The sequence below is a fragment of the Carcharodon carcharias genome, chromosome 19, assembly GCF_017639515.1.
Source record: "Carcharodon carcharias isolate sCarCar2 chromosome 19, sCarCar2.pri, whole genome shotgun sequence".
NCBI classification, from domain to species: Eukaryota; Metazoa; Chordata; class Chondrichthyes; order Lamniformes; family Lamnidae; genus Carcharodon; species Carcharodon carcharias.
In genome coordinates, this window is record NC_054485.1 from 21677774 (window position 1) to 21704930 (window position 27157).

Consider the following 27157-nt stretch of genomic DNA (forward strand, 5'->3'; position numbering starts at 1 on the left):
AATACAAGAAAAGACACTGATCAAAAATGGCTGCCACGAGTCACCTGATCTGATATTGTAAAGTCAACAACTTTTCTGGAAAGCTTCTATATTAAATGCACTGCTGACCTATTACATGGAATTTCACACCTGGGGTGTGTCAAGGTCCACTTCAAACAAGGACACTCATGAAAGGAAGGCATTAAAAATGCAAAGTGCTGGACTTTGATCAGCTGTGGTTCCATCAAGACCATGGGAACTGCCTAACCAGCTAGATACTCATCAGACATTCAAAACCCCTTTGGAGGATGAAATAATCCCCATCTCCCATTGATTTGTATCTTGAAATATTTCAGAGTTTTGGAGATGTAAAGATCAAAAATTGGAATTGTTTGTTCTGCAACAACGTTTGCATTACATGCTAATCGAATTCCTTTCTGGGAATATACAGGAGGGAGTTTAAAAACAGGTTCTGAAGAACAGAAAGAAAGACTAGGACATACAGATATATGACCAAGGAGCAGGAGTAGGCCATTTGGCCCCTCAAGCCTGCTCCACCTTTAATAAAATCATGGCTGATCTGACAGTAAACTCAAATCTTCATCCAGTCTACCCCAATAACATATCACCCCTTTACTTACCAAGAATCTATTCACCTCTGCCTTAAAAATATTCCACTGCTTTTTCAGGAAGAGAGTTCCAAAGACTCACGACCCTCTGAGAGAAAAATATTCACCACATCTCTGTTTTAAATGGGTGACCCCTTATTTTTAACAGTGACCCCTAGTTCTAGATTCTCCTACATGAGGAAACATCTTCTCCACATCCACCCTGTCAAGACCCCTCAGGTTCTTATATGTTTTAATGAGGTTGGCTCTTACTTTTCTAAACTCCAGTGGATACAAGCCTACCCTGTCCAACCTTTCCTCATAAGACAACCCGCCCATTCCAGCTATTAGTCTGGTAAACCTTCTCTGAACTGCTTCCAACGCATTTACATCCTTCCTTAAATAAGGTGACCAATACTGTACACAATACTCCAAATGTGGTCTTACTTGTGCTCCGTACAACTGAAGCATAAACTCTCTACTTTTGTATTCAATTTCCCTCGCAATAAATGATGACATTCTACTAGCTTTCCTAATTATTTGCTGTACCTGCATACTAGCCTTTTGTGATACACACTAACAGATCCCTTTGCATCTCAGAGCTCTGCAATCTCTCACCATTTAGATAATATGCTTTCCTTTTATTCTTCCTGCCAAAATAGACAATTTCCCATTTTCCTACATTAACCTCCATTTGCCAGATCTTTTCTCACTCACATAACCTACTTATATCTTTTTGTAGCCCCCTCATTCCCTATTCACAAATTACTTTCCTACCTATCTTTGTGTCATCGGCAAATTTAGCAATCCCACCCATCCCTTCATCCAAGTTATTTATATAAATTTTAAACAGCTGAGATCCCAGCACTGATCCCTGTGGCACATCAATTATTACACCTTGCCAACCTGATAAAGATCCATTTATGCCTTTATGCTTCCTTTTAGCCAGCCAATCTTCTATCCGTGCCAATATGTTACCCCCTACACCATGAGCTTTTATTTTCCCCAATAATCTTTGTTGTGGCACTTTATCAAATGCCTTCTGGAAATCTAAGTATAGTACATCCACCAGTTCCCCTTTATCCACAGCACATGTTACTTCCTCAAAGAACTCCAGAAAGTTGGTTAAATATGATTTCCCTTTAACAAAACCATGTTGACTCTGCCTGATTACCTTGAATTTATCATAGTATCCTGCTATAGCTTCTTTAATAATAGTTTCTAACATTTTCCCTATGACAGGTGTTAAGCTAACTGGCCTGTAGTTTCCCGTTTTCTGTCTCCCTCCCTTTTTGAATAATGGCCATCTTCCAATCTAATGGAACCTTTCCTGAATCTAGGGAGTTTCAGAAAATTAAAACCAATGTATCAACTATCTCACTAGCCACTTCTGTTAAGACCCTAGGATGAAGCCCATCAGGACCCGGGTACTTGTCAGTCTCCAACAATTTAATCAGTACCACTTCTCTGGTGATTGTAATTTTCCTGAGTTCCTCCCTCCCTTCTATTTCCTAATTTATAGCTGCTTCTGGGATGTTACTTGTATCCTCTATAGTGAAAGCTGATGCAAAATACCTGTTCAATTCATCTGGCATTCCTTGTTTTCCATTATCAATTCTCCAGAATCAGTTTCTATATGACCAACACTCACTTTGTTAACTCTTTTCTTTTTTAAATGCTTTTACTATCAGTTTTTATATTTCTGGCTAGCTTTCTCTTGTACTCTAATTTTTCCCTCTTTATTAATCTTTTAGTCATCCTTTGCTGTTCTTTATATTTGGTTCAATCTTCAGGCCTTCCACCTATCTTTGCACAATTATATACTTTTTATTTAAGTTTCATACTATCTTTAACTTTTAGAATTAACCATATATGGTGTGTCTGTCCTTTGTTCTGTGTATTCTGAAATATCCCCTTAAATGTTTGCCACTGCATCTCTATTGACCTATCTGCTAACCGAATTTTCCAATTGACTTTATCCAACTCTGCATTCAAGCCCTCATATTTTCCCTTATTTAAGTTTAAAAACATAGTCTCTGACCCACTCCTCCCACCCTCAAACTGAATGTAAAATTCAATCATATTGTGGTCATATTATGGTTGCTACTACCTAGGGGCACCTGCACCATGAGGTCATTAATTAATACCATCTTGTTGCACAATACAAGTCTAGCATAGCCTGCTCTCTGGTTGGCTCCAGAAATGCTGGTCTAAGAAACTACCCCAGAAACATTCTCTGAACTCTTCATCTAGACTACCTTTGCCCATCTGACTTCTCCAGTCTATATGTAGATTAAAGTCTCTCATGATTATCACCATACCTTTCTGACAATCTCCCATTATTCCTTCCTCTATGCTCCATCCTACCATGTGGTTACTATTAGGGGGCCTGTACACGTCTCCCACAAGTGACTTCTTGCCTTTTCCATTTCTCATCTCTACCCATACCGTTTCCGCATCCTGGTTTCCTGAACTTAGGTCATGCCTCTCTATTGTGCTAATGCCATCATTAACTAACAGAGCCCCCACCTTTTCCTCACTTATTAAAAAATTCATTCGTGGGATGTGGGCTTTGCTGGCTAGGCCAGCATTTATTGCCCATCCCTAGTTGCCCTTGAGAAGGTGGTGGTGAACTGCCTAGTCCTTCTTACATGTCCTGTATCCTTCAAAATTTGGTTCCCAATTCATGTCCTTCTGCAGCTATGTCTCTGTAATGGCTATCAAATCATACTTATTTATTTCTATGTGTACTCTCAGTTCATCTGTGTTCTTTTGAATGCTTAGTGGATTCAGATACAAAGCCTTTAGTTTTATTCTTCTATTCTTTTTATAATCTCTAGTCTCATCCGTTGATTTATTGTTTGTACTCTCTAACCCTTCCTGTCACGGTCTGTTTTTCATTTCTTGTAATAATAACCTTCCTCTTTTGCTTTGTCTCTACTCTTTGATTTGCCACATCTGCCCAAGTTTGTACTCTTGCCCCCACTACTTAGCTTAAAACCTCTCTACTTCCCTAGTTATGTGGCTCGCAAGAGGAAAAGGGAACGTGACAGTCATCTAAAATCACTCTCTCTTTCTCCCTGAAGCCAAAAGAGTGCCTTCAACAAGGTGCAAATCTGAACCAAGTCAACTCCAGAATTTCACAGAAAACCAATTAACTTCAAATGGCCAGAACGTTCAACAATCTACACTTCAAAGTAAGGCAAAGGACTTAATTATATATTCTTTTAACTTTTTATTGGACTCTAACTTTCTTACTTCTGATATCTGTGTGTGCGTGTCATTGCATCTTTATTATTTTTTCTTGGGTTTAGTAACTAATAAACTCACTCTTTCTTTGACTCAGGAAAAATAAATATATTTGGATTGGAAAAGGCATTTGTGGGGAATGAAATTTTTAAAACCTTTGTTGCAACCAAATGAGGGGGCTGAATAGAAAGGGAGCCAGTTCACTCCTCCTCACCCGGTTGTAACAGGCTGAAAGACATCATCTCTGTGTACTGCAGTCAATCAGAATTGTGTGCTCCAGTATGTAACATCACATGGTATTGGAATAAAGACAAAGTTTTGTTAAGTGGAAGTCATGTCTGACCAATTTGATTGAATTTTTTGAAGAGGTGACCAGGTGTGTAAATGAGGGCAATGCATTTGACGTAGTCTACTTGGACTTCAGCAAGGCTTTTGATAAGGTCCCGCATGGCAGACTGATAATGAAGATAACAGCCCATGGGATCCAAGGCAACTTGGAAAATTGGATCCAGAATTGGCTGGGTGGCAGGAAGCAGAGCGTTATGATCGAGGGGTATTTTTGTGACTGGATGCCTGTGTCCAGTGGGGTTCCGCAGGGATCGGTGTTGGGTCCCTTGCTGTTTGTGGTATATATAAATGATTTAGACTTGAATGTAGGAGGGTTGATCAGTAAGTTCGCGGATTACACGAAAATTGGTGGAGTGGTAAATAGTGAGGAGGCTAGCCTTAGATCACAGGAGGATATAGATGGGCTGGTCGGATGGGCTGATCAGTGGCAAATGGAATTTAATCCAGATAAGTGTAAGGTGATGCACTTGGACAGGACAAAGAAGGCATGTGAATGCATGATGAATGCTAGGACCATGGGAAGTACCAAGGATCAGAGGGACCTTGGTGTGCATGTCCACTGGTCCCTTACGGTAACAGGACAGGTAGATAAGGTGATTAAGAAGGCATATGGGATACTTGCCTTTATCAGCTGAAGCATAGAATATAAGAGCCGGGAGGTTATGCTGGAACTGTATAAAATGCTGGTTAGGCCAAAGCTAGAGTATTGTGTGCAGTTCTGGAATCCGCGTTATAGGAAGGATGTGATTGCACTGGAGAGAGTGCAGAGAAGATTTACCAGGATGTTGCCTGGGCTGGAGAGTTTTAGTTATGAGGAGAGATTGGATAGACTGGGGTTATTTTCCCTGGAGCAGAGGAGATTGAGGAGGGACATGATTGAGGTGTATAAAATTATGAGGGGCATAGATCAGGTAGACAGGAAGGAACTTTTCCCTTTGGTGGAGGGTTCAATAACCAGGGGGCATAAATTTAAGGTAAGGGGCAGGAGGTTTAGAGCAGATGTGAGGAAGAAATTTTTCACTCAGAGGGTGGTGGGAATCTGGAACTCGCTGCCTGAAAGGGTGGTAGAGGCAGAAACCCTCATAACATTTAAGAAGTATTTGGATGTGCACTTGTGATGCCATGGCATACAAGGCTATGGGCCTAGTGCTGGAAAATTAGATTAGAATAGTTAGGTACTTGATTGACTGGTGCAGACTCGATGGGCCGAAGGGCCTTTTTCTGTGCTGTAGACCTCGATGACTCTATGGGAAACAATAAATCATTGAGAATTGGAAAAAACATTGAAGCTGAGTTGCAACATGAAATCAACATTAGTTCATAAACTTAGGTTATTGTGAGCAAATATCTGTTCAATTAGATCATTGTTGCTTGTTTAAAAACTTTACAGGTTCTTCACCATGTTAAGATCAGGTGGAAACTGATTCACTTCCTGATTATTCAATGATTAAACTATGTGGAAATCAGGAACGTGTCAATGCCAAAGGCACGTCCGCCCCTCTCAAGCAGGCTAGATGAAGACACTAGTTTCTTCTGCGCCTTCACCGTGCAAACGTTTGTGGGAGTGCATGTTGAAGTTCTGACGAAAGCGGCATGTTTGCCAAAGGCTTCAATCTCACCTGTTTTCAGCCTTGGCCTGACGTCACTGACTTGAACATTAACCCTTGCTTGGCTCTTAGTTTCCATTTTCAGCCTGATGTTTGGTCAGGTGTTCTCAGCCAGGACAAAGGCAAAATACTGCAGAGAAGTTAGAAATGTAGTGGGTTTTAAGCAAGTGAAAGGGGTAGGAAAAAGAGCAAAGGGGACCATGTGTGAAGGCAGGAAAGATTAAAACGACCGATGAGTTGGTGCAGGGCCAAAGGGAGTGCTGTTGAGACAAGTAATAAAACAAAAGGCTGAGGGTGGAATTTTCCGTGCCCGCTGGTGTCGGACGTGTTCAGTGGCATGAGCGTACAACGTGGTGAGAAGCCAAAAATCAGTCTCACAATGTCGTGAAACCAGTTTGCGATCATCCGCTCAGCATGTCAATGGTGGGCCATGTTTCCCATCATTGGGCATCACAAACCTCATAGTAATACATCTGCATATCGTTATAAGGCCAGCCTGCTGGAATCATTTCCCCCCCCGCCCCAGGCTGCATCATCCGCCCACATCGGTGTGATCGTGATCACACGCTGATATGTTTCACAACAGCTTATAAAAGGCATGCAGCTGGCGGGCTGCACTTTCAAGGGAACTCGGAGGTGAGTGCTCAGTAACTTTGCACAGCGCTCACCAGGGCCGCCTGTTGGATGTCAAGGTTGAGGCAACTTGGTGGGGGCGTGGTGGTGATAGTAAGGGGTACCCTGCAGTTCAGGTGCTTTGGTGGGGGGTGGGGGGGAGTAAGGGTGTGCCCTGCAGTTGAGGTGACTTCATGAGGCGACTTCATGGGGGAGACAAGGGCTGCCCTGCGTTTGAATGTAGTGCACAAGCACGTGTGGGGTTGAGGGGAGGGAAGTGGCCACACATTAGGGAAACATTGTATGAAGTGATCATTCATCTTCAGCTGAGACGTTTGAGGCACAGCCAGATTGATATGACTGGAGTCAAGTCTCTAGCTTACCTGCCCATTCAAGCAACGCAGAGGCATGAAAGTGCCACCACGTGTTCCAGAGCTTTTCACCCCTCAGGCACAGTGTTGAAATGTGTTTTAGTGGACTGCAGAACAATTGGACGACTGGGCATGTTGTACAATGTCCTTGCTAAAGCCAGCCATGAGGCAGTCACTGGTAGAAAGGCTCACAGCCCCTTACAATGTCATCATCCCGGTTTGGATCAGTCTCTCCCATGGTTCAAGTTAACAGTGCAGCCTTGCAGTGTGGGTTAGGAGATGCCTGCACCTGAGCTGAGAGCACAGCCTGCAGTCCAATGGGCAAGACTGCCGCCAATCGGTTGGGCAGAGTGGGGAGGAGGTGGGTGGGGTCTGAGGCAGCCATGCAGCGCACTAATCTCTGCCCATCCAAGTGGTGGCCAGCACTCTCTGCGAAGTGTTAAGGGGCCTTCAGACTTAACCAAGAGAGGATTTAGTACGCCCATGCTAACGCACGCGTCTCTCTCTTTCATCCTGCGGGAGGAGTACATCAGGAGCACGGAGCCTGGTGAACTAGCTGTATGCCTCATAGTGTACAGAGCGTGAAACCGACGGAGAAGAGAGCGACTGAGGCTCCTGGCTGGGCAGAGGGAGGAGCAGCACCCTCAGGAAAAGGGGCGGCTGGGGCTCCCACACACACTGCTGAAGAGCCACAGCGAGCCATTGCTGGTCGGTACTTAGCTAGATCCAGGGTCTATAGGCACCACCTTTTATTCCTGTAGATGACCGACAACTAATGTTGCTGAAGACTGCGCGTGTCTAGGGAACTGCTCAGTCACATCTGCTGCCTGCTGCAGGATTTGGCACCACAGGGACATGGAGGACATCCACTGCCAGTGGCTGTGAAAGTGACAGTGGCCTCAATTTCTACGCCAGGCATTCCATTCAGAGCTCCACAGGTGACCTCTGTGGGATATTACAAGCCTCCAGCCGCAAGTGCATCCATGAGGTCACGGATGCCATCTTTTCGAGGCCACACAACTTTGTGCATTTTGCCCAGGACCAGGACAGCCAGGATGCAAGAGCGATTGGATTTGCCCAGATCTGCAGGGTGCCATCAACTGCACTCACATGGCGCTCAGGTCTCCATCGCAACATGCAGTCAATTACGCCAACCGCAAGACCTTCCACTCGCTGAACATGCAGCTGGTGTGCAACCACCACAAACGCATCCTGTAGGTCTGCGCTTGGTTTCCAGGGAATGTCCATGACTCCTACATCCTCAGCCGGTCACTGATCCCTGACGTCTTCCAGGGTCCACAGAGGCTGCAGGGATGGCTCCTTGAGGACAGAGGCCGTGGCTGATGACACCCGTGTTGCAGCCTCAGACTGCAGCAGAGTGACGGTATAACTACAATTCACAACTTGGGGGAACAAACCACCCGAACGCTTATGATGAGGTTCCAGCGCCTGGATCAATCCGATGGAGCCCTTCAATATAGTCCACAGAGGGTGTCATGCATCGTCGTCACCTGCTGTGCCCTTTACAACCTGCAGTGCAAGGGGGAGAAGTAGAGGGTGAGGAGGAGTTGGAGGAGCTGGAGGTCCCCTCCGATGAGGAGGATGTCAACAGGGATGAGGCTGAGGAGGTCCTTGAAGGTGACGATGACAGTGATGAGGCCCTCACACTGGCCAGACAAGGCAGGCATGCTTGGGAGGCCCTCATAGCTGCTAGATTTGTGGAGGATGATGACGATATGCAATGAGGACATTCCATAGATCTTCACATAGCCTCTGAGAATTTCTGACTTCTGTCTGAGGGCAGTTCACTTGCATTCTGTGATCAGGGTCATATCATAGTGACACAGCCATGAAACTTTAAATGCCCCTGATCCTTTGTCCATCTTCAGCACCTGTCCCCTTCAGGAGCACAGCATCACTGGTCACAGGTGCTGAAGAGATAGGGGCCAGCCCTGCCTTAAAGGTGCTGAGAGCGCACAGAGGGATTAACAGAACTCTGTGATGCCTGCCCACTACAATCTTGCAGCAATGACGAGCACTGTTGAGGCGCAGGCATCAGTAATGTGTCCAGGGAGTGTGAAGCTGGACCATCATGATGGTCTGAAGGCTGCACAAAGCACAGGGAAGAGGCCCTGGACTAAGATACCTGCCTTAAACTTATGCAGAAAGGTTTCACATCTGAGTGAGAACACTTCTCATCAGAACAAGGATCCATAGTCACGGAGATATTGTTGAGAGTTTACTTACAATAGTGAACCGTATGTACAAGTGATTAACGCCCATGCCCAGGCTGTGCAACTACATGTTCTTAACTTTCCTAATCCTGCCGCTAAGTCTTGGTACTCCCCGAACATCCACAGTGGAGGTGGAGGCAGCCTGTTGACTACTACGCCCTGCCTATGATGAGCTTGGTGGGTGTCCTCTGCAGGGCCGTGACCTGGAGGACCCCGGCCTCCTTTCGGCCCCTTGGCCAATGGAGCTGGAGCTGCTGAGGTCACAGGAAGAGAGGATTTGGTTGGGCCAGATACTCACTGAGACACCTGGGTGGATGGCCCCAGGGGGTACACCTGCTGATCCTCCTCCCTATCCCTATGGGTGCCCGAGGGCCCCTGGCTAACTCCTTGAGGAGCAGGGGTAGCTGGAGTGAAATCAGCCTGTCCCACACCCCTCTCACATACACACTGTTGGAGGCCAACTATGGCATCAGAGATGGAGTTGAGCCCACGCGGCAGTGCAGGTGCGACATCCTGGACCAAGGTCTCCATGGAAACCACCATCCTACCAGCGTTGACTTTGATGCATTAGCCTTCCCGCGCTATCACCTCAGCCTGAAAGCCGACGGATTCCTCCACTGTGCCTTGCAATCTGAGGAGTGCGGCAGACATCCCTTCCTGATGTTCCCGAGCTTGTCTTTGCAGCTCCAGCAACTGTGACATGACCGAGTCCAAAGGCTCGTCATCTGAGTCAGACTTAGCAGATTTCTGACCTCCAGTTGTCCTCTGAGTGCCAGACACCTGGGAAGTCCCTGCCACCACTTGCTGTCGATCAAACAGTGTGATGTGCTCACCAGATTGTGATCCCGAGGCTACTCTAAAGCTAGGTCCCACTGAGGTGTGTGTCTCTGCGCTGGTGGAGGGTGTGGGTGATCACTGTGACAGGACTTCAAGGAGGGTGCCTTCATATTCCTCTTCAGAGGTTTCTTCGGGGCTTGATTGGAGGCCCTGGTCATGGACTCTGTCGGCTGTTTCCTAGATGTGCCTGTGAAAGCAAGGGGAGATAATTAGTGCATGGCAGTGGCTGCAGAACAAGACACATCACTCACATCTTTGGTTGTCTGATGGATGTTGCACTGTTGGATCCTCACTTGGTAGAGCACCGCCAACCTCACCGTCAGCACAGGACTGGTCCTGGTCATCGCCGGCCAGCTGGATGGCTCTGTTTCCAAAATCCATGAGGACCTTGATTTCAGATATTCCTCCACCATACTGCGAACCTCTCCCTCTTGTGTATCAGCTTGTCCCCCATGAATACAGATGGAGAGAGTGTAAGCAGGATGCCTGCCAGGCCAGGTGATAAGTATGCCTGGCATGTGTGGGTGGTGAGTGGTCTCATGGGTGGTATGAGGACAATGAAGGTGTGTGTGAGAGGGTGAATGGTGATGTCCTTTGCACTGGCAGTGAGTGAGATCCTTGGGGATGTGTGATGGGTTTGTGAGTGTGTGGGTTGAGAGTGATGAGAAGAATGACTTACCCTGGCAGAATGGAGGAGATCATTCATCCTCTTGTGGCACTGGGTAGCTGTACTCCTTTGCAGGGCGTTGGCACTGACCACCGCTGCCATTGCTTCCCAAGCCGGATTGGTGATGTTGCTGCCCCTCCTGCAGCCAGAGTGGAGATAGAGGACATCCCAGTGGGCCCCCCACTATAACCAAAAGGCCTTCGAGGGACGCATTATTGAACCTGTGGGCTGCAGTCTTTTTGCCTTTCAGTGCCATGTTTTCTGTACAGCTGTCCTGAGCTGGAAGCTCTGAGAGGTGTGCGCACGGCTACACTTTAAATATGGCACCCGGCGTGATGAAGCAGCGAAGTGATGGGGTTGTGGGTGAACGAGACCCTGCCCGCCATGGAAATGGCGTGTTTCCCGGGAATGCATAGTTAATGCAGTGGGATTGGGATGATACGGTGTGAAAAGCCGCCATTGCGGCCGACGGGTAAAACATTGTTTTTCCTCCCCGCTACCGCACTTAGTGGAAATCTGGGAGGATTCTGCCCTGTGTCTGGAAGGTGTGAATGGCAGACGGATGAACAGCTTCTGCCCAGAAACAAAAACAAGAAAAACAAGTTACAAGCAAAGCCTGGAAAGAGAAAGGAAACAAAATAAGGGCAGACGTTACGGTTTCACGTTGTTGAAATCAATGTTGCGAGTGGAAGGCTGTAAGTGCCAAGTCAAAAGATGAGTGATGAAAGAACAATGGCCCCTTTCTCTCTCTGGTGGCTTCAAAGCCCTTCAATGGGTTAGGATCCTACATGAGATTGTCTCTATCTAAAACCGTGTGACCTGACCATACATTCATTGGCATTAAAGTGATAAATTCAGTCAGACAGAACATAGAGTGCCTGCCAGGACAATTCGGGGAACAAAGGACTGAAATGGACAGTATAAGTAGAGGCTGAGGTGGAGAGGCAATTTCTGGTACAGGGTGCAGTGGGCGTGTTCTGTATCTAACGGAATTAGTACTGATATAAAAGCAAAATACTGAGGATGCTGGAAATCTGAAACAAAAACAAAAATTACTGGAAAAGCTCAGCAGGTCTGACAGCATCTGCGGCGAGAAAGACAGAGTTAAAGTTTCGAGTCCAGGTGACGCTTCTTCAGTTCTGAAGAATTAGTACTGATCTAGATTGAACACGTGACGACTCTGAGCTGCAGGTACGTCAGCACGGGATCAGCGTGAAAGGAGTGACAGTGATCAAGGGCATTTCCCTCTCAAGCAGGTTAGATGAGGACACCAGTTTCTTTGGCACCTTCATCGGATGAAAGTTTTTTTTTCGCAATGCAAGTTATCGCCAGCAGCAACAGTCTGCAACATTTAGGAAGACAAAAATCCATACAAGAACAATAAATATTTTGCTTCTTAATGAAAACCAAAAATTGCTGCTAATGCTGAGCAGGTCAGACAGCATCTGGGCAGAGAAAAATAGGGGAAAAAAATGGAGTAGGTTAGCAATATAGCAGCGTGTAAAACCAGTACAAGTGGAGCAGGAGGGGTAAAGGAAGGACAAAAGGGGATATATGTGATGGGGTGGAAGGCAGGAGTGGTTAAATGAGAAATGGAATAATGGTGCAAGGCAATAAAGGTTGGCGGTGGTAATGGGACAAGAGAAGAAACAAATGATGGGTCTAGAGGAGGTGTAGTTGGCAACAACAGATTCTATGCCAGCAGTTTGCTATCTATGAAAATGGAAGCAGTGGTTAGAATTAAATTTGAACCATTATCTGAAAAAGAAGGATGTGCAGGATTAGAGGGAGAAAGGTAGGGAAATGGCACTGTGTGCATTGATTATTCAGAGAGCCGGTGCAGACATGATGGGTTGAGTGGTCTCCTGCTTCTCCAATTCTCGGATTGATGAATGTGATGTTCAGTCGAGGAGGCTGTAAAGAACCTCATTGAAAAGTTAAGTGCCTGTTCTATGTTGTGTTAGCTTCTTTCTGCCACTTTTCCTGCCTCTCAAACTGGCTGTGGTTCCGCTGAAAAAGGAGCAGATATTAACCAATTCTCACCTGTGCCACAAGATGGAGCCCTACATGACACTCAATAGAATATCCATTCACATGCTCAGGACTTCCCAAAGAGCTCCACTGCCAATAAAGTACTTTTTTGAAGTGGAGTCATTGTTGCAATGTAGGGAAAAGCAGCAACTAAATTGAGCACAGCAAGATCCCATGTACAGCAGTTAGATAAGTGACCAATTAATCAACTGCAAGTGATGGATCAGGAATAATTGTTCAGCGTTGTGTAGTGGGTGGATGGGCAGGGATGTGTCATAGCTTGGTATGGAGGCCGTGAGGGGCCATAGGGAGTGGGGAGGCGCACCTTGACATTGGGGGATGAGGGAGTGAGTGGGAGGGCATACTTTGGTGGGGGGGGTGGTTGGGCATGACGGGCCAAAGGATATTTGTTTGGGGGGGGCATAGCTTGACATGGAGGGCATGAGGGATCATGGGGATGGGTGAGAAGGGAAGCATGAGGAGGACCTTTCGAATTTAGCTTTTAAAAGGTTTTCTCCTGCAGATCAGAGCTCATGACACCCTTGATGTGCCGTGAACATGACCCTTTGAAAAGCTGGCCCCACTCCATGAAAAATGCCAAGGACTAGGACCCGGCTGTTCCAGCAACGGAGGCGGCCAGGTTGGGAGTGCAGGGTAGGGGCTCACAACCTGAACCAGCCAGCATCCTTAAAAGGCACTCGAAAAATTGAAAACCCCAGCGATGGGGTGGGGAATCCTGGAACTGGGACCCACCCCACCATTTTTAAAGGGCTCCTGATTCATCCCAACTCAGTGAAAGTCTAGCCCATTATCCCCAGACCCAGGGAGAAACTGGGCAATCTGCAAAGAGCACAGCAAGGAACTGCAGCTACAGAAAAACAAACGCCTTTTAAAACCTGGAGACGGCTACATCTTAAAGTCTCCCAGACCATTGATTGAAACAAATAAGATCCTGAGGGGCCTTGACAGGGTAGATGTGGAGAGGATGTTTCCTCTTGTGGGAAAATCTAGAACTAGGGGTCACTGTCTAAAACAGAGATGACAGAGATTAAGACAATTTTTTTTCTCTCAGACAACTCCAGCTATTAAACCCACCTAGACAACAATTCGGGAGTGAAAAATGCCTTCTTCAACAGGCCTGCAATGACTGTTTTTCCTTCAATGAGCCAAACACATGAGCTATGAACTATTACTGTGTTTGCAACTTGTAAAAGTGCACTATCCTCTTGAACTCTGTCTTTCTTGAGTGTGTGTGAGTGAGTGAGTGATGTAATGTTAGACTTTCAGGGTGAATGTGTGAATAAATAATACTTTTTATTCAAATGCACAAAAGCTTGCTGCTGGTTATTTAAAAAATCACTACACACTCAGGGGTTGAGAAACGCACACACTTTCCTTTCCAAAGGAACACACTGATTATAGACCTCAAGGGAAAGGGAATAAGAATTTTAGTTCTCTCCAGTTCCTGTCCATAACAGTTTTGCTTCTGCTATTTAAAAGGCAGCAGCATTTACAACTTTACAGCACATGGTGTCATAGCCAAATACTTTATGAATCGATTATTAGCAGCTTGCCTTTTGGTTGCAATTCTGATTGGTTGCCCGTTTGACCTGTCACTATTTTTCCATTCTTTATTCCCCCTTGCCCCTCCCATACAGGAATCCATCCTTCATTACCTGCGTGGAGAGCTGATCACAGTATCAGTTGCCTTCCTTTGTGCCTTTGTGAGCGAGACATGGTTGAGCCAAGAATCTTTCAGTTTGATGCCAGCATTCCTTTAATTTTCACAGTCATTCACCAGTGTACTGGCGGGCGCTTGTGACACTGACTCTCACGGAGGTGCTGATGATCGATAAGGGACAGGTGCCTTGGGACAACAGTGAGCAACAGTGTTGAGGGATTTTGCACGGTTGTGATGGTGACCGCTTGCTTCCAGGTGGTGGGATTCATCACAGCCACTGTTGGGTGGTTCATGGCCTGCGTTGCCATGGCAATCCCACAGTGGAAAATCCGGAATCTCGACGGCAGTACGATTCTGACGGTGGAGGAGGGCTGGGAGGGGATCTGGATGAGCTGCATCAATGACAGTGCGGGTCTCCTGAGCTGTGACGTATATGACTCGCTGCTTGCATTGCCGTCCGACCTACAGGCAGCCAGAGCTCTCATGTGCCTGGCCGTAGCATTGGGCATTTTAGCCATGATGGTATCAAGCGCTGGCATGAAGTGCACCAAGTTTGCGAAGGGCGAGGAGAGGTTCAAGGCCTCTCTGACTGTAGCTGGAGGAGTTTTATTCATCCTGGCAGGGACCTGTGTCCTGATTCCCGTCTCCTGGACTGCTGGCAACATTGTAGCTGACTTCTACAACCCTCTGGTGCCCATATCAATGAAGGCAGATCTGGGAGATGCTCTGTTCCTGGGGTGGGGATCAACTTGCGCCCTTCTCCTTGGGGGTACCATCCTCTGCTGCTCGTGCCCAGCAGGCAGTGAGCAGGGATACACGAGGAATCACGCTCAGTATCAATCCACAGTTCCAGGAAACAGGTAATGATCACGGCTGCACCCCTTGTCCATGTCCTTTGACACACCTAGACTCAATTATTCCAGTACTTGCCTGGCCTGCCTCCCATCTTCCACCTTCCATAAACTTAAACTTATCCAAAAATCTGCTGTCCATATCTGAACTCACATCAAGTTCCATTCACCCATCAACCCTGTGCTCGCAGACTTATACTGACTCCCATTCCTGCAATGTGCTGATTTTAACATTCTTGTGCCATGGCCTTACCTCCCCTGAAATCACCTTGGAATGCTTTACTATATTAAAGCCACTATATAACTGCAAGTTGTCATTAATGCAAAGGGTTGTCTGACTCACAGACACAAACAGCTCAGTGTCAGGATCGCAATTCGTAGTAAAGAGAGAACACCAAATATCCCAGAGTAAGTTATGTTTTATTGGTTAACAATATCACAGGCATCTTCAGTCAGGGGTATTGAATTGAACCAACCCCCCATATCGAAAGAGGGGCTTTGCAATTTCGGTAATGGGATAACAAATGCTCGGGTGTGAGTCACAGGCTGGAATGTAATCGAGGGGCTCGGGGGATTAATTTAGAGAGTAACAGCTATTTGGGAGTGAGATACAAGCTGGAATATAATCAAGGGGCTGGGGGCTTTAGATATAGAGTAACAGATATTTGGGAATGAATTGCAAGCTGGAATCTAATCGAGGGACTCAGGGGGGTAATATGTAGAGTAATGGGTGTTTGGGAGTGAGTTACATGTTGGATCTAAACGAGCAATTCAGTGGTTTATATATTTAATAACAGACACCTTGAAATAGATTTTAGGTTGGGATTTAATTGAGGGATTGGAGGGGATTTATCTATAGAATAACAGATATCCAGAAGTGAGTCACAGATTGGAATCTAAACAAGGGTTTCAGGTGGTTTATATATAGAGTAGCAGATAACCGGGAGTGAGTTATAGAACAATGGGGAACAATTAACAAGTGAATCCTGGTTGATTTTTTTTTTGCTTGCTAGCTCAGGAATACTATAGCCACTTGTAACTCCCCATGCAGAATCCCAAATGAGATCAGCTAACACGTTACAGACTGGAGAAATCAAAACTGGAACTTTCTTGAACCCTGTCTCACTGGCTAAGCTCAGTGAGGCAGCAGGAGGGGTGGTGATTGCTGCTGTTTAGGGAATCTAGGCTGCCGATCCTGCCTTTGTTTATATCACATTAAGTAGTCTTCATGTTTCGTTGAGTTGAAAATGGGAGCTGTCAATTAATGACTGCAGAACTTAGCCTTGCACTGGAGTTTGCTGATTATGAATTGAGTATTTTTATGTGACTTTGTGGAAATAACTGCAATGTCACTCCAACATTATTCATGGACTGAAAATGCCCTCTTCATTTCACAATGGTGGTTGGAAAAGCTAATGAGAGTTTATAAAAATATGGCTGCATATAGTGGAGCAGAATCAAATCTAACAGTTACAATGCTGTAACTGATCCCTGTGAAATGAGCAGCCTCTTTAACCCATCATTCGCTAATGGAAACATCTCATTTTTCACCCAGAGAAATATGGCGTTTATAGGATCACCTTAGAAAGTCTGGCTTCGCACATCAATGATACAGGTGCTTTGATACTACATTGACCTGCAGTCCATTGGGAAATGCATCATGACATCCCAGTACAGTACTGAGAGAGTGCTGCACTGCTAGAGGTGCCATCTTTTGGATGAGAAGTTAAGCCAGGGTCCTGTCTGCTCTCTCAGGTGGACTTAAAAGATCCTATGGTTCAGTGTCAAATTCTGTCTTATAACGCTCCTGTGAAGTGCCTTAGGACATCTTACTGCATTAAAGGTGCTATTTAAATGCAATTAGCTGCATGTACATATATGGAAGTAAGCTGGCATTTTCATTAAGATGTTTGTTTTCGATAACTGTACATGATGATACTATGATTTTTTTGTAATTCCCAGGATCAACATCTGAATCTGATGTTCACCACATTGAGAATATGAACCAAGAGCAACACTCAGAATTCCTGCAACACCCTCATCCCAGAGACTGATGAAGATTAAAGAGAAGTTATCAAGCTATACCTTAAAAGGAGAAATAAAGTGCCATCAACAAACCAGAATTTGGGGCCCTTGTGTTATCCTTTCTGTGGCGATTAACAAATTCAGTTAACCCCAGACACAATTCAGAAGCCTCTCTTAGGGGACTGGACAGTTCAATGGGTTAGACATTTGCTTTAACTTTTGGGACCTGTTTTAAAATGCAGTCAGGGCTGCCTAGTGCTAAACCCTCATAGAGAATCTATAGGGTAAGGGATATAGCTTAGCATTGAATACAGCAAGGGATATTACTGGGTTGTGGCAGAGCAGAAGGACCACTACTCTGCAGAGCACCTATGACAAGGGAGCGTTTGTTGCTTCTACTCTATATTACGCTGACTTAATGGAGCTGTGCAGGGGGAGCTTTACCCTGTCTAATCTCAAACTTATCCAAAATGGCAAGTGTTCCATTCTCGAGCACTAACATTCCTACACTGATAGAAACAACGTTTAGGCAAACTTCTCACTTTAACATAACCTTCACTGATTTAGGCACTGGTGCTGAGTGCAATATCACATCTTTCCACGTCAGTATTTCTGTAATGGATTATTTATTGAAAATTTCTCACAAAATTGGCAAGAGCTTATCTTTAAGTCGTTGGCTTTCCATAGATCATGAGGACATGTGTTGTTTTTTCCATAATCCATGTATTAAGTTTTATATGAGGAACTCTGCCATCCCATGCTTTAGGGTACAACATTAATGAAGGCTAAGAGCAGATTTTTACTGGCACATGTGTGCCCCACCGCCAGTACGAAATGCCTGTGCGGGCAAATGGCGGGACTGTGGAGGGGATTTTACAGGCTGCGGTCAATTAAGCTTCCACCACTGAGACGGCTGCCTCACTCTGCACAACAGCCCTGCCTCGGCAAGCTGCGTCACAATCAGTGGGCCCAAAGCTCAGCGTTACCACTGTTATATTTGGCCGCTGTTGAGGCTGTAGAGGATGGAGAGGGCACTTTCCATATTGAGGTGCCCTCAAAGAGTTGGGAAGAAATTTTCTTAATCTGCTGGGGCCAGGTAGGCAGGCTCCGGTGATCGGAGAGGCGAACCCTCCTGTGATGGTGTCAGAACTATGGGGGGCACCCATTGTTGTTGGGAGATCCCACTGTGGGCCATGGAGTGACCGGGAAGGAAGGCTGTACCCCCTCCCTCTGGAATCTGCGAGGAGGCTGCCTCAATGTCCTTGGCCTCCCTGCATGGTGCGGGCTGTTCTGACATGGGTATAATGTTAGCGGAGGCGTAACTTGGCTGTTAATAGGCTAGTTACTTGCTTTAATTGGCTGCCTATTGGCAGTCAAGCCACTACCGTTCCTGCTTCTGGGAATATCACATGCAGCGGGAATACATTAGGCTTGCCTCCCAACACCTTCTGTCACCATTTTACCAACTCTTCACCTCCCAGGTGGTTTGGGCTGGTAAAATCTCAGCTTAAAACACGAACATGACCAGTTGACGCAATGAGTTAGCACACTACCCTTCCATTACTCATTTCTGATCAATCCTTGCCTAAAGGAATTGAAGGATCCCCTTCTTAACTAGATATAAGTGCCTGAGGTAAACTGTGCTTGGGACAAGGTCAATCAAGTCTACATCACAAAACTGCTCATAAGTTAACATAAGTTGATAAACTCCTTCAGCCAGGCCAAAAGGATGGTTGATATGGAGACTGCACATCAGATTGGCAGTGGTGTTCCGTTGGGGCAGAATTAAAGCAAATTGGTTGGAAAAAGAGAAAAGCACTCAGTCTAGATTAAGGTTGACCATAACATGCGTAATGGAGCACTGCAAAAGGATCTCTATTTTGTATTTAGACCCATTCTAATTTCCAACTTGTCAAAATGCAAGTGTGCTTGTTCTCTTGCACTTGGCCCTTTTTTTTCCCCTGATAAGAAATAAGCTTTGGGTGGACAAATCCTTCATTAGTAGTAGAGTTGGATTCCCTCCAGCAATGATGGAGCTCAACATTGCTGTAAAAGAATCAAATGTGGGAAGGTTTGCTGATTGACCTGTTAACCAGAATTTGCTGTTCCATTCAAACACAAGGACTCTTCTATTCAAAACAACACAGACCAAAATGGAAAGTTAAACATCTCCTTAAGGCTGGTTAATGTTTCCATTGATTGAAAAAGGGAAAGTATTGCAGGGAAAGTGGATATCGTTGTCTCAGATTACAACTGAATTTCAGCCAAGGTGCTCAGAGCAGGATTAAAAGAAATTCTTTGCCAACTGATGGTCAAAGGGCTCATTGTGTGTGACATTGGATCATGAGTACATAATACAATTGTAGGACACTAATATTTCAACAGCGGTATTAATTAACCTGGCTAAAACTATCATTTAAATAATGGACAAAAGGAATTTCTGATCAGGACATTAATAATTCATACCCTTAAAATCCACCAAATCCACACCCTTAAAATCCATGTTGGAAGTTTCTGTGAAGGGTAGGCTGAACTAGGATGGCATCTGGGAGCTCATTGCATGATGTAGCAGGAAAAGGGTAGGTTTTGCAACATGCCTATCATGACAGATGCTCAAAAGACACCAGTGATTTTAAATATTTGGTTTTGTCTTAGATTCAGGATAGGCTCAGACCTTCCATAGAAATGCTCCTGAAAGCGATTCTCCTCAATTCATCTTCTCTTATCTTCTTTTAAAGTGAGATGGAGGCATCAGAGTTTATGCGGCTTTTGAAACTTGACTATCGCAAACACCTTTTGGCAAAAGGCAGAGTGGATAAGTACATGAGGGAAAAGGAATTGGAGAGCATGCTGGTAGGATGAAGAAGGGTGGGAGGAAGTGTCTCTTGAGCATAAATACTAGCATAGAACAGTTGGGCCAAATGGCCTGTTTCTGTGCTTTAGAGTCGTTGGCTGCAATTTTCTGGCCCCATTGTGGGTGGGACCTGCCGTGGGTGAGGCGGTGCCCCAGCCAGAAGCCCACTGACCTGTGGCGGGACCGGAAGATCCCAGCGGCGGGCGGGTGTGGAAAATCCTGCCCATTGTGTTTATGCAAATGATATGTTACTATTTGCACTATTAGGGTTAAGGTTTCATCAAACATTATGTACACCTGCTTATCAGGGAAATCATAGCCAATAACTAAACCAATCCTATATTTGTCAGTGATACATTCCCTCCTGTGTAACTGCATAACAAAGGATACAACTTAACTGCGATATGGAAATGGTTTGCACTCCAATAGAGAATGGGACTTTAATGAGATGGGAGGATGAATTTATCCCTCATAAATTCCCAGATTTAGGTTCCAGCCCTTCGATATAAAGGGCCTTATCGCTCGCAGTTTTCACTCCAGGAAGATGGGGGCAGGATCAAGTCGGGCCTCCATAGGTGGTTTGGAGGCAGCCACGGAGGTAGGCAAGTGTTGAGCAGTGCAGTTAGAGGGCCCACCTCTGCTATCTGAATTAACTAATGTCATTCCGGAGCTTAGCAGCTGTTGGGCTAAGGAGAGGAAACTTATTCAGAGTCCCTAATCCTGGCCACTATCCAGATGGAAAGTGCTGTGAAAGTGAAAATGATTAATTGTGGGACCTGGCTTCTCTTTGAGCTCCTCTACAGTCCAATAGCCAATCAACATTCACTGCCTAGGTTCATTCATGTGGGCATTACTGGCTGGGCCAGACTTTATTGCCCATCTCTAACTGCCCTTGAGAAGGTGGTGGTGAGCAACCTCCTTGAAACGCTGCTGTCCATGTGGTGTAGGTACACCCACAGTGCTGTTAGGGAGGGAGTTCCAGGCTGTTGACCCAGCGATAGTGAAGGGTGAGAGGTGAGGGATGGAGGGCCTAACAGCCTTTTAAAAAACTGAGCCAATGTCTCAGAGAGCAGAGGCGGGCCCTCTAACCACACCGCTCAACACTTGTCCACCTCCCTGGCTGTCTCCGAACCGCCTATGGAGGTGACAGGCCCAGTTTGATCCTGCCCCCGTCTTCCTGGTGTGAAAATTGCGGGACCCTTTATATCAAAGTGGGTCTGCCGAGTTGGGGAGTTTCCTGACTTCAGCTGTCTGCCTCAGTGGCAAAAATCCAGCCCATAATCTCAAGATAAGAATTTGGCAATTCAGGACGGAGATGAGGAGAAATTTCTTCATCCATAGGATTGTGAATCTTTGGAATTTTCTAACCTAGAGGGCTGTGAGTGCTCAGTTGTTGAAAGCTGAAATCAACAGAATTTGAACTGAGCAAATCAAGAAGTATGGATGTGGTGTGGTAAAGTGTTGGAGTAGATGATCAGCCATGATCTTATTGAATGGTAGAGCAGGTCTGAGGGGCTGAATGGTCTACTCTTGCTCCTATTTCTTATGTTCTTATCTACCAAAAACAGTTCTGATTGCGGGTTCACCAGAGGCTGGTGTAATGAGTTGACTGAAATTGGTGATCCCATCGAGACAGGTGTCTCTCCTGTTACATCCAATACTGTTTTTACATTAGGGTTGACGCTTTGGTCGCATTGCCCTTGGACACTGCAGCCCTTCCAACCTGTGCACAGCATCTTAATAACTCACAAACCTCAAACCAAGCAATAAGATCATGTGTAATGGGAACATATTCAAGAAAATGAATTGAGATTTCATGAATCATTTTACATTGGTACTTGTTTTTGCATCAATGTGTCAGTGTGGTCAGTTTTTATGAAGTTCACGCAAATTCACCGGGAGTTTAGGAAGAAATGGATTTTAACTTTGAAAGAGGGGTTTGTTCCAATTATGCACTTCTGCTTCTTTGCTTCTCACCTATTTCAAAGTCCGAGGCTTTTGATGTGAATTGTTTTAATTAATTATGAGGTGCTATTAAAAACTTGCATCATGAATTCTATAAATTTGATTGAATAAAATGTCAGGGTAGTTTTATCTGGCTTCATATTTAAGTGGTAGCATCTGTACTTAACAGCTCATAATATGAGTATCAACTGATTAGTTAAAATTCCATTTGGTGTCATTGTTTTCCTATTTCTTTGTTCTCTATCACCCCACCCCCCCCAACAGAAATCTATCCTTTGATATCTGAGGCTAGTGCAATTCTACAAGTTGCTGGCTGCATCATTCAAGCTTCCCCTTGGGCACAGAGTTCAGGCGACCGAACATCAAACGTTTTTACTTTGCTCCAAGTACTTTCCTTGGTATTCACTAAACTGTTCATTAGTTCTAATCTGGAATGTGCAGGTGTGACCTGGGCAACAACATCCAGTGAAGAACCCTGAAATCAGGCAGAAGTGTCAAACAGAGAGAGAAAGAAAGGTAGGGACAGAGAGAAAGAGACACAGAAGGAGAAACAGAGAGGGAGAGAGAGAGAATAGAGAGAGATAGAGAAAGAGAGTCAGAAAGAGAAAAATAGGAGTATAAAAACAGTGTGAGAGTGAGAGAGACAGAAATATATTTAGACAAGGAGAAAGAGAGAAAGATAGAAGAGGAAGGGAGAGACTGAAAGAGACTGAACATTTGAGAAAGAAGCTGAACAATAGATAGACAGAGAAACAAGGAGAGAGGGAAAAAGAAAGAGAGAGAGAGAGATAGAACGATAGAGAGATAGGTGGAATTGTGAAGACAATGGCCAGCACTGCCCTGGAGTTTATTGGGTTCCTAATCGGCTTAGTAGGATGGATGTGTGTCTGCGCAGTTACAGGAATGCCACAATGGAAGATTACGCCATTTATTGGAAGCACCATTCTGAATACAGAGATCACATGGGAAGGGATTTGGATGACCTGTGTCTACCAACAGACATTGGGCAGGTTGGTGTGTGATAGTTACGACTCCACGCTTGACCTCTCTGGGGACATGCAGATGGCAAGGGCTCTCATGTGTCTGGCCATTTCCTTGGGGCTTCTAGCCATCATGGTATCGACAGTGGGAATGAAGTGTACATACTGTGCTGGTGATGACCGCAGGGTGAAGGGTTATGCATCTACTGTTGCTGGCTCCTTTTTCATCATGGCTGGGGTGTGTGTTTTGGTTCCTGTGTCATGGGTTGCACACATCATTATCACAGATTTTTACAATCCGCTAGTACCAGAGAGTCTGAAGCGGGAGCTGGGAGAGGCCCTTTACGTGGGCTGGTCTGCCACCTGTTTCCTTGGCATCGGAGGAGCCTTCCTCTGTTGCTCTTACCCCACAGTCGGTGAGTACAGACAAGGCTATCGGAAGAGCTGCACAACAAATCAGTCTTCAGTGCCAGATCAGAACCCTGCAACTGGTTACTCATTGAATGAATACGTCTGAATTCTCCACTTAAACTCCGAGTGACATTTCTTGTCTGTAATAGCGACGGGTTACAGCGATTGTTCTCACTCATTTATTTTGTATTGATAATGAGTTACAGTCCTAAAACTGTTTCATGATTAACACTGCGGTAAATAAATTATTGTCTCCCCCGCTGACCAAATGCACTGCCTGATGTGATATTGACCCCCTACAGGCAGGACATTCCCAGGGCCATCTCAGTTGAGGTAATGTGGTACTCACCACGATTGACCTCAGAGGCTGCAGACAGGATAGAGAAAATAAGCACATTGAAACCAGCCTGAGCTCTTGCTTTTGATTAGGATGCAATGACTCCTGGTGGAAATGTGTGCATTTAGACATTGAGTGACAACAGAATCAGTCTTGCCCCATTGCCCCTCCACTGTAGTATTGCTGCTTTTCATGATTTGTTCTTGGGGTGCAGGCAATCCTAGCATGGTCAGCTATCCTGGCATGGTCAGCAATCCTAGCATGGTCAGCAATCCTAGCATGGTCAGCAATCCTGGCATGGTCAGCAATCCTGGCATGGTCAGCAACCCTGGCATGGTCAGCTATCCTGGCATGGTCAGCAATCCTAGCATGGTCAACAATCCTGGCATGGTCAGCAATCCTAGCATGGTCAGCTATCCTGGCATGGTCAGCAATCCTGGCATGGTCAGCAATCCTAGCATGGTCAGCAACCCTGGCATGGTCAGCTATCCTGGCATGGTCAGCAATCCTGGCATGGTCAGCAATCCTAGCATGGTCAGCAATCCTAGTTGGTCAGCAACTATTGCCCTAAGAAAGTGGGGGAGTGCATTTTTCTTGAATGTTTATTTTTACAGCTGGATGACTCCATAAGCCACTTCCTATAAAAGGACAGTAACTACACATCAAAAAGTATTTCATTGCCTTGTGTTTTGGGACATCCTGACATCATGAAGAGCAGTATATAAATGCAGGTCATTCTTTCTGCAAAGGACATCAAAAGTAGGACTCAAATCACATGTAGTCCTGACCAGGTAGGGGAAGGTGGAAGAACTTCCTCTCTGAAAGAGATCTTTGAAGTTAGTTAGGTTTTTTTATGACATTCTAAGGAGTTATGGCTGTAGATTAATAGGTTTATCAAGCATGTTAATACTTGACTGCTGGGTTATTGGGCCACTGAGCTACCACACATACACCTGGAAAACATAAGAGTTAATTTAATCCAGAAAGAGTCACAGCTTTCAGAAAGAAAGGGAAAAATACGAGAAAAATAAAGCAAAATAGTTAGAATAAGTTTCTCTTGATGCAACATCTGCCACTCATGATGGGCAGGTTTGCAGCCTCACTATTAATTAGAAGGCTAAGCCCAAAAGAGCAAGAGGACGGTGTCCACGCAACCCTCAAGAAGGTAGACCATTTTGGCAAAGGTGACATACAGGCCTTCAGCCCTCAAAGAGTAACAGCTTTATCTAGAAGGGACTATACCACTGCAGGGGATGAAATGGCTCATGGATATTACAGAATGTGTGAGGATGGGATGTTCTTTTGTACACTGCAGCACAGAGCTGAAACACTGCTCTCTTGTTTTAGTTGGCAATCAACAAATTGGACAGTTATAAATCATCTTGACTTTTCAAGGTCATTGCTTTGTGATTATCAAAGGACCGTTGATCCAAGGCACTGCCCCATTCCAGGATCCAGAAACAGGATGCTTTGCAAATCTGAGGATCTGTGCAGGTATTTCTCCTGACATCCAAGCAGTGCCGACTGGAGAAGCCATGGCCACCTGTGTTAAAATGGAGCTCGGTGATATATGCTACATTGCATGTTTTCCAAATTACGTGGTTCTGAACTCTAAACCACTGCTCATTTCAGCATTTTTGAACAGAGACATAGTTGTTCTGCCATTTGAGGGTCAGCCTTTCACACTTATAATTGTAGGAGAGAAATGTGTTAATTAGAATGGCCAAGTTATACAAGCCCATATTTGCAAAATTCCTGATGGGCGTAAGGGTGAATGCAATTCCGAGGAATTACAATTAAATTAAAACAAAGCATGTGATTGATGTCATGAAGTAGTAATCTGTTTATCGTCTTTGTGATGGAATCATGCCAATAAAACAATAATACATCACTTCACATGAATGTCAAGTGTGCGTATAAATATACAAAACAGTATGAATGTACAAACATATTTCCACGCATGAAAATCTCCATTGAAATTGGCACTTATGTATTTTTTTGTAATTTTCCTTCTGCAACAAAAAATAAAAAAAGGAGCAGTTAACATATGCCCCTCAGATGGAACTTCATTAAGACAACACGCCAATCACTAGACAATATAAAGCTTGGAGGTTGTGGGAGCAGGGAGGGTAAAGACTGGGGAGGGGGGAGACTGAAGGAGGGAGACATCGGGTGGAATTTTATGGAGCAGGATCTTGCATTCCCGCCGAAGTCAATGAAGATTAGAATGGCCCGCTGCATTTTATGGACCCCATCCCCACCACGACAGGACCATAAAATTCCAGCCATAGTGTTGAGGGGGAGGTTGGGTACAGACAGCTGGAGCTAGGGGACAGAGAGGGAGAAACAGTGCCAGTTGCTACATTGTGGTGGGTTGCGGGGGGCGGGGGGGGGGGTGGTGTGGGGGGGCGGTGTGCGGATGGCATCCAGTTTGTGCAACGGGGAGCGGGGTATTTGCTGCATCTGGTTGGCAAGGCTGCATACAACCCCAGGGAAATTCAGCTAATAGCCACAAGGGTAAACCCAGAGCTGGAGATTAATAGAATTAAAATGAAGAACAAAGCCAGTTATTGAGATTATGACATAATCAGAGAGGGAGGACAGACAGGCGTTCACTGGTGTCTGGTTCAGTGAAATTGACGGCAGGTGCTATAGGATTTCGGCTCAAGTACTGGTGACTACTCAGAAACTGGGAGCCCCTACTGAATTTCCGACGAGTTCAGTAGAATTGCCAGTTCATCAGTCGCTTCCCGTAAAATCCAGTTGAGACCTGTTCCACACCCATTCGTGTCCGATCAGGTTTGAATTGATCAAAGTGTTTTTTCGTTCTTGGGGATCTGGAGCCAATGAAGATCAGCGAGCACAGGCATGATTTGTGAACAAGACTTGGGATGAGTTCAGATAGAGGCTGCAGAGTTTTTGAGTGAGCTCAAGTTTATATAGGGTGGAAGATGGGAGGCCAGTCAGGAGACTATTGGAATGGTCAGTAGCTGAGGCATGGATGAAGATTTCGGCAGCAGCTAAGGTCAGGCTGGTGTGAAGCTGGGTAATGCTATGTATGTGGAAGTAGGCTGCCTTGGATGAATATGTGGTTGGAAGCTTACCTTGGAGTCAAATACAAAGGTTTTAAAAAGCCTGGTTAAGCCTCAGATCATTGCTAGGGAGAGGAGTTAAATAGGATTTCATAGGATATCCAGCAAAGAAACAGGCCATTTGGCCAACCTGTCCTTGCCAGCGGTTATGCTCCACTCCAGCCGTTCCCCTCCCTTCTTTCATCAACAAACTCTACCAGCAAAATCCTCTATTCCATCCTGAGGAATTAGTGGCTAGGGAATGGTGCCAGGGAATTAAGAAGATGGTTTCAGTCTTCCCAACATCTAGTTGGAGGAAATCTTCTGCTCATCCAGCACTGGATGCTGGACAAGGAGTGTGACCAATCAGGGGCATTGGAGGGGTCGAGTGGGGGTGGTGGTGAAGCGCAGCTGTGGGGAGGGGCTGGTCATCAATGTA

General features: G+C 45.5%; 2 protein-coding genes across 2 annotated transcripts; both read left to right on the top strand.

Annotated features, from left to right (window-relative positions):
* The first annotated feature begins 14458 nt into the window (after nucleotides 1–14458).
* Nucleotides 14459–17156, top strand: LOC121291168 (claudin-4-like). The gene is made up of 2 exons (XM_041212258.1): nucleotides 14459–15084; nucleotides 17038–17156. The coding sequence occupies exons 1-2, from the start codon at nucleotides 14459–14461 to the stop codon at nucleotides 17048–17050; spliced, it is 639 nt and encodes a 212-aa protein (XP_041068192.1). The 3' UTR covers nucleotides 17051–17156.
* A 5588-nt stretch (nucleotides 17157–22744) lies between these two features.
* LOC121291169 (claudin-3-like) lies at nucleotides 22745–23416 on the top strand. Its single transcript, XM_041212259.1, has one exon. It carries the CDS (start codon nucleotides 22745–22747, stop codon nucleotides 23414–23416), a length of 672 nt encoding a protein of 223 aa, XP_041068193.1.
* Nucleotides 23417–27157: the final 3741 nt, after the last annotated feature.

Coding starts and splice junctions, on each gene's coding strand:
- LOC121291168 (XM_041212258.1), top strand. CDS start 14,459: ATGGTGACCGCTTGCTTCCAGGTGGTGGGATTCATCACAGCCACTGTT.
- LOC121291169 (XM_041212259.1), top strand. CDS start 22,745: ATGGCCAGCACTGCCCTGGAGTTTATTGGGTTCCTAATCGGCTTAGTA.